The sequence below is a fragment of the Aphelocoma coerulescens genome, chromosome 6, assembly GCF_041296385.1.
Source record: "Aphelocoma coerulescens isolate FSJ_1873_10779 chromosome 6, UR_Acoe_1.0, whole genome shotgun sequence".
NCBI lineage: Eukaryota > Metazoa > Chordata > Aves > Passeriformes > Corvidae > Aphelocoma > Aphelocoma coerulescens.
In genome coordinates, this window is record NC_091020.1 from 16,774,064 (window position 1) to 16,789,295 (window position 15,232).

At 39.7% G+C, this 15,232-nt stretch overlaps 1 protein-coding gene across 50 annotated transcripts in view; it reads left to right on the forward strand.

Annotated features, from left to right (window-relative positions):
• Positions 1-15,232, forward strand: part of SORBS1 (sorbin and SH3 domain containing 1) — a 74,985-nt gene that overhangs the window by 34,406 nt on the left and 25,347 nt on the right. For 43 of the 50 annotated variants that reach the window (XM_069019425.1, XM_069019427.1, XM_069019429.1 and 40 more), the window contains 7 exons: positions 1,805-1,852; positions 1,967-2,096; positions 4,098-4,212; positions 7,413-7,496; positions 10,221-10,286; positions 10,853-10,954; positions 12,301-12,350. In XM_069019425.1, the coding sequence (XP_068875526.1) occupies positions 1,805-1,852; positions 1,967-2,096; positions 4,098-4,212; positions 7,413-7,496; positions 10,221-10,286; positions 10,853-10,954; positions 12,301-12,350 (595 nt within the window). The remainder of the gene's footprint in view (positions 1-1,804; positions 1,853-1,966; positions 2,097-4,097; positions 4,213-7,412; positions 7,497-10,220; positions 10,287-10,852; positions 10,955-12,300; positions 12,351-15,232) is intronic. The other 7 variants (XM_069019405.1, XM_069019451.1, XM_069019404.1 and 4 more) reach the window with 6 other exon arrangements.

Consider the following 15,232-nt stretch of genomic DNA (forward strand, 5'->3'; position numbering starts at 1 on the left):
CCTTTAACGTTATCAAATTGTTCCAGATTTCTGTGTTTCAGTATTTCTTATGTATAAAGGAAAGAAATGTAGACACTCTTCTTTATAAGATACTCAGAGACAAAACATACCTATTCTCCTCATTATTGTAGATATTAGAATATAAGAAATTGGAAAATAGCAATTATCTGAAGCGAATTTTTTATTGTATGGTTTTCTTGTTTGAATGATGAGCTGTAATGAATACTGATATTTCTCATCAAGTAAGTAAATAAAATTATTTCTTATTGGTTACCAGCACTAAATAAGATTATTATAGGTCAATGGCTGTGAAGGTCGTTCTAGACATTTGTTCATCTGTATTTTTAGGGACTACTGAGAGTTTTATTATTTACCAAGTGTTTTTCTATCTGAATAAACCAAACATATATTTAAGAATGCCATCATTTTTGTCGGCAATTCAGTGTAATATATTTGGTTTCTGTCATTAAGGTTTAAAATATGGAAATTGGCCTGAAAATTGACCTTTGCTTTTTCTTAACCTGAAGGTTATGATAAGCATACCAAGAATCAATAATCATCTTTTTGGAACTTTAACCTTCTAATTCATTCACGAAGAGAGCTAAAGCAGATAGGCTAGAAGTTTAGACTTCCCTGAGTCTTCCTGAAAGGCTTGATGAAGGCTTGACTGCAACTTCAGGTCAGCTGTGTTAGCCAGGTTGTTTTTTTCCGCCAGATGAGATTGGCTGTAGTATCTGATCAATGTCCTTGAGAGAAAATTTGGAAATTGTTTCAACCTGTTGATTGGCATCACTAAATTCACATAACACTTTCTTTAAAATGTTTTTTAATCTAGTTTATTCTAGCTTCCTCTTCTTTGTTTTTCTGTCTTTTTCTCTGTCACATTTAGTAGCTTCTTTGCAGAGGTATTAGTAATACTTTTGCTCACAAATCCCTTTGCAGTCACAGAATCACAGAATATGCTGAGTTGGAAGGGATCCACAAGGATTATCAAAGTCCAACTCCTGGCCCTGCACAGGACGTTCCCAAGAGTCACACCATGTGCCTGAAAGCACTGTCCAAACACTTTCTGAACTCTGTCAGGCTGGTGCTGTGACCAGTTTCCTGGGAAGCCTTTCCAGTGCCTGACCACCCTCTGGGTGAAGAAGATTTTTCTTATATCCAACCTAAATCTCCACTCACTCAACTTGATCGGTGTCTGCCCCTCCTCTTCCCCTCACTAGGAAGTTGTAACTGCAGTGAGGCCTCCCCTCAGTCTCCTCCTGTCCAGGCTGAACAGACCAAATGACCTCAGCTGCTCCTCATACAGCTTCCCCTCAAGGGCCTTCACCACCTTCATTGCCCTCCTTTGGATGCTGTCTAATAGCTAAATACAAAAATCATACATGATTGGCAGCAGGACTCCTCAGCTCAATTATTGTGTTTAGTACCTAATCAATTATTTTAATCATATACTATGGCTTTTGGATTCTCTATCTCTCAGCTTTTGATAAAGTGGATCTATTAACCCTTGATATAGAGGAGTTTTATGATAAAAAGGGATTATTTTTGAAAGTTCTTTGAGAGCCTTGAGAAAGGTATTGGTGTAAGTAGTATATTAATATTTGTATCTAATCTAGGAAATATTTTCAAATGCAATTTAAACCTCATTGGAATTTTATTTTTTAGGATACTCTCCCTGAGGTAAGTATTGGGCATATCACTCAAATTATTGTCAGTGCATTAGTAGAAGAAATTTAAGGGTCTCTGATGCTTCTTCTTCGGGGATTTCTCAACTCCCTTGCAAAACGCTTTTGTCTTTCAGATGAAGATTCTGATTCATACTCTCCTCGTTATTCCTATTCTGAGGACAGTAAGTAATTCACGTTTCTTGTTTAATTTGTCAAACAGAAAGGGTATGTAAAGCATGTATTTATTTGTCTCCTATCCAGTTCACCAATATTCGTGTATGTGATTTATCCTACAGGCAGAACCCAGCTTTCTGTTCCCCGCTCCAAGAGTGAGATGGACAATATTGATTCAGAGAAGGTTGTGAAGAGGTCTGCCACTTTGCCACTGCCAAACCGTACTTCATCCCTGAAATCAAGCCCAGAAAGGTGACCTGAACTGAGCTGTACATGGATCAGTTCTGGAAGAGTATCTGAAAGCTGCCAATGGGAGGGGGATAAAAGTGGAAGCCTCCACTTTTATCTGGAGTCCTCCACTTTTAACTGGAGTCCACAACTCCAGTTAAACTCTTTTGGAAGTTGGATGTGTAGTTTTTGCTCTGAGTCTTTTACTAGGCAGCAGTGAACTCCTTCATTGTCACAGCCCAGTCCCTCATTCTGTCTGTCTTTTTTTATGAGGCATCACACAGTCTGTTGCATAGTCTCCTGCCTGGGTGAGGAGTGTTTCCTTGGGTATCATGTCTATACAGTGCCTACCACATAGGCACTGTGGAGACTCTTGGCTCAGTGTGACACTGTAAAGGCCTCAGAATACAAACAAGTAGTGATAATTGTCGAGAAGCAAAATTTAGATTTATGTTGAACCTTGGTAAAAACTTTTGTTACATTTTCCATCTCTGAGCAGTCTTACCCATATGAACTTTATTGGAAGTAGGTTCTAGTCAGCAGTGTCATTTCTGATCTTTAGGATTACTTCTCTCCTCATTTTTTGCTTTATTACCATGTATTTTAAACCTCTTTGTAACAGTAAAAATGCATTTACCAAATGAAGGAAAAGCAGAATGACCAAAGAATATTTTATGTCCTGCTGAATTATCCCAGCTCTTGAACTGCTCCTCCTTCTACACGCTCTTAGTGTTTTTCACTTGCTGCCTCAAATGAGCAATGCTGTAATTTGAGATTGATGCTTTAGCGAGCATCTGAGGTCCCTGGATCAGGAGACAAAGTTTATTGATAGAATGTGTCTTCCTTATGTAGCAATTGAAGGCATTAGTGTATTTGTTCTCTGAGAAAACTCTTGCAACTGAAAGGATTACCATAATTAATGCTTCCTATTATCTAGTGGCAAACCAGTGCCTCACCAGAATTTTCTCTGTGGTTGAAGTCTTAAGCAATCAAGTTATTCTGGACAGCAAAGATCATTCTTGTTGAAATTTGTACACTGTTTGTATGCCAATCATTTTGACTGACATCTTGCCTTACTTTAGATAGAAAAAAAAATTAAATTGGTCATCTCTGTCTCTCCTCAGCCAGTGGAGAGAGTTTAGGCAGCTCAGTGGTTTGTTTCTACCCTAACCAGATCAGAAGGGTAAGGGAGAGGAAACCTGGAGCAGCAGTTTCAGATAGATGCTTCACTTTTGTTTGGTGAATTCTGCGTGAGATGAATCAACATACACATTGCCCATCAAAGAGAACATGCCGAGAGCAAAGTCAGAATTAGTTCATCATCTTAAAAAGGCTGCTTTCTGAGCTTTTTGGAGAGCATTTGTTATTCTGCATGAGATGTTTGATTATACCAATTTTCAGAGCAGCAGGACCTTGTAGGATATGGACCCTGAATGTTTTGTGACTGTTGTTGTTTGAACTGTGCTGGTATAGGCACTGCACAAAATAGTGATTTGGATATGTCAATGGACTGTTCTTAGCCATCTTAAGATAGAGCAGCCTGAGATAATTCTTTCATGTCTCTAGGAGAAACCTCCTCTTGGAATCCAGAGTGCCCTCAGAATCCAGAGCAGTGGTAGTCAGGTAATCAGTGATGTGGCTAAAAGGCAGAAGTTTAGCAAAAGGAATTTAACCTGAGTTCTGCCCAAAGTTGGGACATGTTCATATTTGTGAGTTAAGTCCATCATTAAGCTGTTTCCAGTGAGGAAAGATATAGAAACCTGGAAGTTTACTGAAAGTTCTTAGAATAACCCCCCTCTGCTCCAATTGTTTCAGCAGCTGAGCTGTATCAAACTCTGCCTGCAATAGATAAACAAGTAGGTGTCCAGACCCCAATCTGAACTGTTCCTCTTGTAGCAGTCTCCTTTCCTGGGTTAAAGTACCCTGATTAAACCATGATTAATGGGGTAAAGCATCTGTCAAAATGGAGTGTTTGTCTCCACAGAAACCACAGTATTTTGGGTTAATTGATTTTTGTTTCCTCAGGACTGACTGGGAGCCTCCAGACAAGAAGGTGGACACCAGAAAATACCGTGCAGAACCCAGGAGCATTTATGACTATCAGCCAGGGAAGTCCTCCGTTCTGAACAATGAAAAGATGGTAATGTTTGATTTATCCTAGTTTGTGGCTTTATCCTGTGATTATGAAATACTCTCTAAATGCTGGTGTGGTTCTATTTGGATGGGATTCCTTATGCTTACATTGCAGTGCTCATGTGATGTATTTTGAAAACTGTTCTGCATAACTTCCTAACATTTTTTTCCTAACATCTCTCTAAAGCAAGATGCAGGGGGATTGAGAGGCTTCTTTCCTTTTGGACATGTTGTTTTCCATGTTAAGTATGGATCACTAACCCTAGTTTTTAATCCATGTTTGACACTGTGACCTGTTCAGCAGCTGTTTTGCCAGCTGTACTTTTTCTAGGGCACAGCATTAGCTGATGCAGGAGGGTTGAAGCCATTATGCAACAGAGAAGGCAGGTTCAGTTTCTATGTTCCTCTGATGCTTTAAACACTGAACTAGTTTTTAGAGTGCCTTTAGTGTCCTTCCATGGATGCCTCTGAGGTGCACATTAGGATATGGCCATCTTCCCTGGGCTGTTTTTTTCCTCAGCTGGATCTCACCACTTCTGTGGCAGAGGTGGCAGGACTGAACCTGAGCTCCCCAGCTATGGTGGAATGTAACCTGCAGTATTAAGTGAGCTGTTACCAATTTCAGTCAGAATTAGTAAGCAGTGCTGTGAATTGTGACAGCTGGGGACATACGAAAGTCTCTTTCTGCAGCCTTGGCTGAGAATAGTTGACAAGGGACAGGGCACAGAGATGATGCTAACCTCATCAGCTGGTCCTGTATAAATCACCACAGATCACTTAAGGTGTCCTTCCATGGTGCATGTGTGACACTGTAACTGCTAGAAAATACTGAACGAAGTCAGTACTGTATAACAAACGATAGTGCATAAAGATATAATTGTTCTATAAAGGCGTTAATTTGAAGGATTCAATTAGTAATGTGAATTGCAGTGAGTTTCCAAATGTAAACTGGACTTTGTGCCTTAACAGCTCAGACATTGATCCATGCATGGAGTAGATAAAGGAATGCTCCTGAAAAACCTGCCAAAGATTTTACACAAGAGTGAATAGCAATTTAAATCAATAGAAATGTAAGAATCAAGTCTGTTGTGGGACCTGATGCTTCTCCTTAGTACTTTGGTGGGTTTTCTTTTTTCCTTCCAAGTGTAATCAAGGTCCATCACTTTTTGAAGATCCTGCAACCAACTTCTTTTCACACCTGTGTCCCTTCACTGACTTCAACAAGGTTGCTCCTGATGGGAGCACGATCCTAGTGCCTATTGCAATGGGTGGTGGATGACTCCCTCTTGATACTACTGGGCGTTGGCTCAGCCCATTAGAGAAGTTCCAGTGAGGAGTGGTTTGAACATGGTATGACACCTCCATTCCTGCAGTCCATCCTGGAGCCAGATTTCTGCTGACTTAAACATCAATTTTGTCTCACGGTAAACAGACAAGATTAAAACTTGTGGCAAAAGGCCAGCTTCATCTGTGTACTTAAACATTTGCAAAAGGTCTGTCATCACCAGTGGCACTGTCTACGTGTTCAGACTTCATCGGGTACTAAATTGAGCTGTGGAATCAGAGTCTAAAAGCCACAAGCAGAACCATCATCAGCATAATTGAAAAAAATTGTATGTACAGAACTCATCAAAACCAAGACGGAAGTGATAGCTGTGTTACTTCCAATGTTATTTTAAGAGCTTTAATTTAAAGCCACAGACCAGAGAAGAAAGGTCTTGAAGTAGTAGCTTCACAGTCTCCATCAGTCTCATTAAATATAGCAGTAATATAGTGGTTAGGACTACATCTTTCAGGGAGGTGCCAGAGATTTTTGAGTATCTCCTGGTAATCACACTTACAACTGTGACTATCAGAATCCTAACCCAAAACCATTTCAGAGCAGTGAATAGCCTCCTGTTGACATCAGTGGACTTTGTTTTAAAGTAAACGCAGTTAATATAAGATGAGTGCTTTTAGTTGGAATGCAGTAAATAAAAAATAGATGTATTGATTCTTTTGTGCCTTTAAGAAATAGTCAAATCATTCTACAGGCCATCAGGCATTAAACATGATGTAACTATTTATCTTGCATTGCCTCTCATTCAGCATCGATCCTTAGCTCTTTTCCTAGAGCTTTTTTTTTTGTGATGCTAATGGCTATGGCAGCATCTGGGACATCCAAGTCCAGCACTGTTGTCAACTGCCTCAGTAACCCCACCACAAAACGATTTCCCTGAGGGTACTGTGCGTCTGTGTGGCTCCTTCCTCCTTGTGATGGAGCACTTGGGATCACACTGGCACAGCAGACATAACGTGTTTATATTTTTAATGCACTGAGATCCTCTCTGTCTTATACTAGGTATATTGAAATGCAAGAATTAGCTAGATATCTTTTGGGGATTGGTACCTCAGAAGCTTTAGTAATGGACTTTTATTCTCTCACCTCACTATCAGTATTTTCAAACAGCTACAACTATTTCAATTTTTTTTTTTTGCATTGAAACAGATGGTATGAATGACAGGGAATTTCCTTTTCAGCTGTACTGTTTTCTGTCCTGTCTGATTTTCCTTCATTATAGTTTTGTCTGATACTCTAACATTTATTTGTGAAGAAACATGTAATATTGTCGCTCTATCCATCTTTCAGAGATCTTTCAGGATGCACTCTCTTTGACATGTGTCGTGTATGATTTAGAAAACCACCTTCCGCTCTGTTTGCAGTGTATAGAACAGGGTTTCTCACATGTTCATGTGCTGTTAAAGATGCAGTATTTGAATCAGGTCTCACTGAGTCCCTCTTTTTTTTTTTTTTTTTTAACCAAATGAAGATTTTAAAAAAGTAAAGTTCATGCAGCTTTGGACTTGATGGAAGTGTCTGACAGTACGACTGAGGGACTGCTTGACTACCAGCTCTTCCATTCAGTCTCTCTGTGACTCTGGGCAAGCTGCATAATCTCTCTCTCTCTATGTGGGTCTCCTGACCTGTAAAATGCAATTCATTCATATTCATGTTTCTCACAATGATGCTACTAGGCTTAGCTGATTGCAAAGCAGTTAATGGCCTTTATGAGAGACATGCTATAGAAATTCCAAATTATAAGACTAAATATCTACATTTTAGAATGGAAGCCATGAGATCTGCATCTCTAACAGTCCCTTTCCGTGTATTCTTTGCATAATGTTATCCTTCTCTTTCTTCCATTCCCCTATCACCAATTCCTTTAGACTCGGGATATAAGCCCAGAAGAGATAGATTTAAAGAATGAACCTTGGTATAAATTCTTTTCGGAATTGGAGTTTGGGAAACCGGTAAGTTTGATAGTTGCAATGACCAATGAAGTCAACCTGCCTTTTTTTTTTCTTTTTTTTTTTTTTTTTATGATTGTCACATCTCTTTCCTAGGCCCTAAATCTGAAACAGCTGCCTTACTCATTTAAAGATGTGATTGTACATAATGTCATCCTGGTACTAACATAAAGCAGCTGTTCTGTGGCCACTTTTAGTGTTTTGAAGCTATTTACAAACATTCCCCACCTTCCAGCACTATGTATCGACAAGGTAATATTTTCACACACCATAGTTCAAACTGCATTTTTGTTGTTACTGTTAGAAATAATACCTTGTTGTCATTCTTAAAAGTCCTTATTCAAAGCCATTATTCTCCCTCTGCCTGACAAGATCTAGGATGGCTGATAGGTAGCTTTAAGTCAAGGAGAATTATTTATTCCTGTCCCTGGCTTGTAAACTGTAGGTCAGTGATTTCTAGCTGTCCCTAAACAGATCATGACCCTGTTTCCTGCTTATTTCCTTATGCATGTAGCTACCCATTGCATAAAATGGGGAGCGTTAGTCTGCGTTGAATAGCCCTTGCCCTTCCCTGAAACCAAAGGAGTCTGAGAACAGTGTTCTTTCTTTTCAAATGGAGCTGTGTTGCTATGTGTGGAAAGAAGGAAAAAAAAAAAAAAAAAGCCTTGATTTCCTCTCTGGAAGAAGATGAACTAAAGCTTAATTATTCAATAGGACAAAGAACATTTTGATGGAGGGAACACATCAGTGGTCATGACTACTGGAAAAAAATGTGACTTAAAAGTGTGTAATGGACTAGTTCTTACTGATTAAAGACTATTAACTTAGTTATTAAATACTGTTTAATAAGCTACTGTTACTTCACCAGAGGGTCAGTATCAGCCTCTCACATGTATTCCAGCATAGTGATGGTTTGTCCTTTCTGCTTTCCCCTTGAGGTCAGTAGTCAAATGCCCATGCCCACAATTTTTGAGTGCTGCTGAGATTCCATGTGTGTACAACAAAACAGAAAGATGTTTTAAGCTTTAGTACTGTCTTCAAAGGCAACTGCACATGGACACTAGAGACCAAGTTTCCTTTAAATCTAGTCTTTGTTCTGACAGAGGTGACAAAGTTCCTCTGCACAGAATGTAGCTACCTGGAGGTGTGTGCTCAGTCTGATCGCATCATACAAATAGCATAATTTTTGCTGAAAAGCAAGAGTGTACAGTGGTTGAGTAGTCCAGTCTTTCACAAAAAACTATGGACCTTCCATCCTAAGCTAAAGAAGAAGTTTCAGCAGTGGTTTGAGATGACCCCTCCTAATGTTTAGGCAGTAAAAGTCAGATAAATCTCACCTCGCTGAGGCTGTAAGTGTTGTCAGTATAAGGATTTAACTCCTTACAATTTGCCATGAGTTTCCACAGTGAGAAGAAACCTGTTTATCTTTGCTGCCGTGTAATTAATAAGCATCTGCTTTTGCAATGAGTGACTGTTTGTCATCTCTGTGGTCCTTTGAGTTAGTGTGAGTTAATGGAAAATGTGTCAAAGAAAGGAGACCATTTGTGCCCTTGGTTCTTTCTACATGTGGGGGCATACCTGTTCTTTAAAAGTGTGGATTTGTGCTTGTAGTCATGGAGCCTTGGCCTTATTCCAGAAGAGGGTATCTCAGGGCAATCTGTCTCGTGTTCAGCAGAGCATCTGTTCTGGTGACAAGTTCCCCACCTTGCTCAGGGCACTTTTGTTAAGTGCTGCTCTCTTATGGCTTGCCTTGAACTTGGTCCAGTTCCAAAGCTGTGCAGCCATGCTCCCCAAGAACTATGCCAGTTCCTGAATGTGGAACTCCATAAACAGTGCTTTGGTGTCAGGTACTTGAATTCAGGATGCCATCTCAGAGTTTTATAGCTGGCAAAGCCTTCTCTGAGCTTCGTTGCCACAGCCCAAAGAATGTGATTTTTGTAGCTTTGCTCACTCCAGTCATGGGAGTCCAGTCCGGTCTTACACTCTGAATAATCCTGCCTGATATTTACATGTGCATCCAAACAGAAAAAAATCCATTTTGAAATCGGCACTTTCAGCTGTAGGATGAACTTTAAATAACCAATTCCCAAACTTTCTTGTGTCCCACTCTGTCCAACAAAAATCCCCACGAACGAACCCCCAAACCAGTAACACAAAAAATAACAACTCTGCATTCTCATTGCCCCACAATGCCACCTCTGGAAAATCAGCCATTTGTTCACATGGTATGTATTCATACTCTGATGGGTGTGAGAAAGATTTTCCCTTTTCTTTATCAAAGAACATTGTTTTACCCTTTCCTTTTGAAAAGAAGAATGAGCAAAACAAATGCTTTTTATGACTGCGTGGTTTCCCTCCCCCATTTTGTTTGTTTTTTTTTAAGAATGCTTTAACCAATATCTGTGGGCTCCCTCTAGAGAGTCCAAAATCCCTTAGAGCACCGTGCAAAAAAAAATTTCTGAAAGCATTACTGAAAACAGTCCCTTCCACACTGCATGTATATTCCCTTTTGCCCCCCATGATTTCTTGATATTTATGCTATAGCAGATTTATCCCTCCTTCTCTCTCTCTTTCTCTGTTGTGGTTTGTTGTTATTTTATAATTTCTTTTCAGTGTTGATGCAAATTCCCTGTTGTATTTCCCCTCTGTTCTAATCCAATTTCCATATTCTCTGTGATGTCTTTCCTTATCTTCATTTCCTCATTTCCTTCCTCTGCTTTCCATCAGCCTCCAAAAAAGATTTGGGATTATACTCCTGGAGATTGCTCTATCCTTACTAGAGAGGATAGAAAGGTAATTGTGTCTCACGTACGTTGTACTACAGCATCTAGCGCGTATATATGTGTGTATGTGGTTTTCTTTTTTTTTTCTCGTAGCATTGCTTGGGTTTTGTGTGCTTGTGAGTGATTTTTTTTTTTTAATTGGGCTTGAGCTCATTAGCCTAACAATTAAGTAGCTGGTAAATTGATTAAATAAACAGTTCTTAAATCATAATCAGCCATAATTTAGAGTGGTTGTTTTGCTATCTTGACTTGCAATGATAATTATACTAACAGCATATTGCATATTGTTACAGTATCTTTTTTTTTTCTTTACAGGTGGGTTTTATAACTTTATGGTTTGTAGAAATAGATTCTAGCAGGCCTGTGCATCTCTTGATTTGAATGTTAATTGCCTAAAACTATTTCCTCTGTAATGATTGAAACATGATTATTACTAGTGATTTTCTGTGTATTGTCCATACCACCTTCCTCTTTTTTCAATTAAAAGGCTCTCTTTTTTTTTCAAAATTAACATTCCTTTGGTTTCCCCTAACCCTAAGCATTGTTTTCCCATTCTTCTTCTCCTTCTTTAACCAGAGTGATCTAGAAAAAGACCTCTACCTCTACCAGACTGAGTTAGAGGCAGATTTAGAAAAAATGGAGAAGCTTTATAAAGCACCACATAAAAAGCCACAGAAGGTATTTCCTATTCTTTTCATGCTGCCAATCCCTGTTTCCAAACTCTCTGCTCTAATCTATTCACTGCTGGATGATTATTAAATGAGGTTGGGATAAATAATGGTTCCGAGCGTTCTGACTGCATGGCTTGCTGTGTTGCTGTCAGAAATAATAGAATGTGACGCTGAGAATCCAGCTTGAAATCCATTTCAGATACAGTGATTTCCTCTCTCACCCACCACCACGTTCGTTTTCAGCTGCCCCCACCCCCATCCCAGTCCCTGTTTCAGGTTTAGAGTTCAGTGTCTGCAAAAAAAAACCCCTCTCTATTTTTCACATGAATAGGCAGCAGCAGCAATCAGCTTAAAATTCTTGGTTGGCATGTCACGTCATCATCTCGTGCCTTTCAAGCGTGTTGCCATCTACTCTCCCTTCATACAAGCCCCGCTCTCTGCTTGGAGCGCACGCCTACCCAAGATTTTGGATATTCCCGAGAGATTTTACACAATTTTCCTTATGCTGCACCTTGCCATGGCCTTCTAGGGCAGGTCAGCTGCTGCTGCTTCAAGAGTCTGCAGGACTCGAACCATGAAATGATAGATTAATTGGTAACACGCCATTTTTTCTTTTTTTTTTTCTGTTGCTGATTTTTTTTGAAGCTGCGGCATTTCACCAGGACTTGGAAAAGCTGCTTTTTCAAATCCAAGATTTGCTTTTTCTTCCTAGATAGAAATCCTCACATAGATGAGGAGACACCAAATAGAGAATTGCCTCTAAAATTGCCTTCAATTTTTAAATAACGCGTCTAAGAAGCGTTAGATGGATTTAAAGCAAGTGGCTAAGAACTGGCTTTTGCTATTGAACCTGTGCAGCTGGCATTGCTTCTCTTAAGTAAGGAAACTGAACTGAAACGTTGCTTTTCTTTTTAGAGCTTTGATATTTTTTGAACGCTGAGGAATGTATTGTGCTGCAGAAATGTAATACACCTTTAAAGCAAAGGCGGGCAGTGACCGGTTGGGGGAAAGCTTGGGGAAATAATTATGAGCATGTGTCTCCTGGTCATGGCCCAGCTGGTTATCTCTTCTTGCTTTTGGCTTTATTCACAATGACTCATTTGCAGACAAAAGAATAGGCACTGCGAAAAGGCATCGGCTGTGCTAAAAACCTGTCACTGCCCTGAAGGAACTCACGAAAATTGTTGCTTTTCTGCAAAGACATTGACAGCTTAAATTGCATTTAGATTTAAACCTCAATGTCTCTTATAGGCTAATATTCAAGCAATAAATGGAAAATTACTTAAGCAAGCCTTTTTCTTTCTCCTCACATGTAAGGGCTTATCAATGACTCCTTTGTTTGGACTTTTGCAGAATACAGCAGGTGTTACTCCTCTGGAAACTTCCACAGACCATTCTTCCTAGTAAGTTTTTCAATTGCTTGTTGATGTCTCTTTTACAATCTGAGGTCATGTAGGACAGGGTTTTGGGCGTTGGACATGGGTTGGCTGTTTGGGAGATGGATATAGACATATGCATGTACTGTAAGAATTATATGCATGCTTTAGGTGAGTCCTGGTACAATGTCTGCTTTTTGATCCAGAATGAATTTTGAAGTGATTACATGAGTGATTGCATTGTTTAAATAAGATTTGCTGATTGTGCTAGGCAGTGGCTTTAAAAAAAAAAAGGGACCTTTAACTTCATCTGATGAATTTTGCAAATTGGCTGTATCTTCATGCAAGTAACATTGTGTGGAATAAAAAAAAAAATTGTTTGTTACACGTATGATAGATTGGCTCCTGCTAGATATTCTGTGTTATGTGCACCAGATTAGATGGATGCAGCTGATGAAAGGCAGTAATTTTCCAGCCTACAGGAAGGGAACAGTGGTAGGAGTAACAATATTTCTCAAAGATCGATTGGGCACCACTTTTTCAGCGGAACATGTAATAAACAGTATATTCTGTGTAAATGAGTTGTACATGGAGTTGGTTTGTTTTAAAAGAGGAACACACAAAAAAATCCAGAGCAAGATGCTGAGCTGTGTTGAGTTACTTGTGTCATCCTGAGTTATTTGAGCCTCAGAGCCAGCCCCTAATGTGAGCCTGCTGCTCCTTGTAATTGTACTGAATGCTCAATGTTGTCCATAGGCACAGTGATCCCCTCTATGAGGATGGTTTGTTAAAAAAGGCAGGTTCTCCTCCAGATGCCCACTAATACCACGTGTGTTCCCTGCCCCTCTGGGGGCCTTAGAGGTCTCCTGTACTTTTTTCAACTCAGTTCCCTTCTGTCTGTGTTCATTCTGCTGGCAAACCCACACAACTGCTGCAAGTGTTTTGTTTTGGAAGGAAGAGAGCAATAAAATAAATGGAAATCTCTGAGATTAGCATAAATATCTTATATTTGTAAGCAGCTGATAAGATTTCTGCCCATGGCAGCACTGTCTGTGCCACACAAAGCATTCAGGGATGCCAATGGCTGATCCAGTGGAGAGGAAGCAAGCTCGGTATGCTGGGAATGGGACACAAGAGTGAGGCCCAGTGGAGCTGCACGTTCTTCCCTGCCTTGCTGTTAAAGAGCAGAGAGAAAAAATAGCTGGAGTTTACTGTCTTCTTTTTTTTGCAGTGTTGCTCTCCCTTCATTCACCTGATCTTGCAGACTCCTTTGGCCCTAATACAGTACTGCTTGCTGGTCTGAATAAGGGAGCAGCTAGTAAAGGGATTCTGCCAAAAGCCTCCTCTATCTCTCCCAGGTTTATTCTCAAAGGAGGATTGTTTTAACCCTTTGGTTTTTAACAACTAGGCTAACAACTAACCTCAGGGCAGTCATTATTCCCTGCAGCAACTGGCTGGGGTTCCTTAGGTACCTGACAAAGAATGCATTCTTTATCAAAGAGATAACCCTGATAAAAAATAGCTTTGTAGCTATGGGTCTGTTTGGGCTTTGTCTAGGTTGAAAAAGTGACAGTATTCTCTTTCTCTTTTGTGGTGCTTTTCAGGAGCCTCCAGAAAGTAATTTATGGGACTGCATATGATCTGGTTTTCCTTGTCCGGAAATGAAAATAGTCTTTGTGATCCAGACATTGTGTAATTCCACCTCCATAGCCAGTCTTCTGATGTGTTTAAAGCTTTGTCTTGACCCCAGAAGTACAGGATCTGTCCAAAATAAACAGATACATGTACAAATTTATCCACAACAACCAGATACAACCTCAAACATTTCCAAATTCTCATAAATTTGAATCACTCTTGGACATCAGGATGTCAAATATTTCTATTAATTGGAGAATCTGTATATTTTTATTTTTTCAAATTTTCCAGCAGTCATGCTTTGGCCCCAGAATAGCTTTATGTGAGACTCCATCTTATTCTGAAGAGCCTAGTTGAGCACAAGAACTGGTATCAGATGAGCTTAGCTTTTAGGAAAACAGTCTGCCTGATTGCTTAGTAAGTTTTTTGCACCTGGAAAGGCCATTTATACCATGGCATTGTCAGTTATTCTTTTAGAGAGAAAACAGGGAAATCTAGAAATCAGATGTGTGAACATACTTGTGCTTAGGTTCATACTTGTGCTTACGACTAGAAAAGGGATTTGCAATAAATTTCCAGTCTTTAAAAGCCTAAGAAATTAAAATTGTACTAATTTTAACAGTATTCTGTTTATACATATACACATGGTAGACCTAGAGTCCAGGATTTTTTTATTCCCTGTAGTAGGAGCCTTGGGCAAAGCTGAACAGAACTGTGCATCTGGGAATTTCTTTGGCAATTAAAACAGTATAGAATCTGTAGCCCTATACTATTGCTTCTCTGCACAGTCCCTCACTGGTAGGCTTCAGAAACTGCTTAGGGAATCTTGAACTATAGCATTGGCTGGGAGGCTGAACTGGATGAGGTGACCTCCTGAGCAGCTGTGCTTTCTAAGCATAGGACAGGTATGGCTAGTGTTTAAGGAGAGAGAACTGGAAGCTAGAAGGTTTTGTGTACTTTCAACTAGCCAGTGAATTTCATTGTATCTGCAAAGAATTAATGTATCAGCTCTGTGACTGTTATCTCATCTGTAAAATAGAGGAGTGCTCTCTCACTGCCCGTTTCTGGGAGGACTAAGCCTGCAGATTTCTTTCAAGTGGAGGATGCTTTGGTAGTGTCAAACCCAGAACATTATTGGAGTGTATTGATAACCTCTTCATTCAGCACCAGTTCTTCATACACAGTCTATTCTGTGTTCACAAGTGTGGTTTTCTCTTACTTTACATGAAGTTCTCAGCAAACAGGAGTAACCTCCTGGTGTCCCTCCCCCTTTT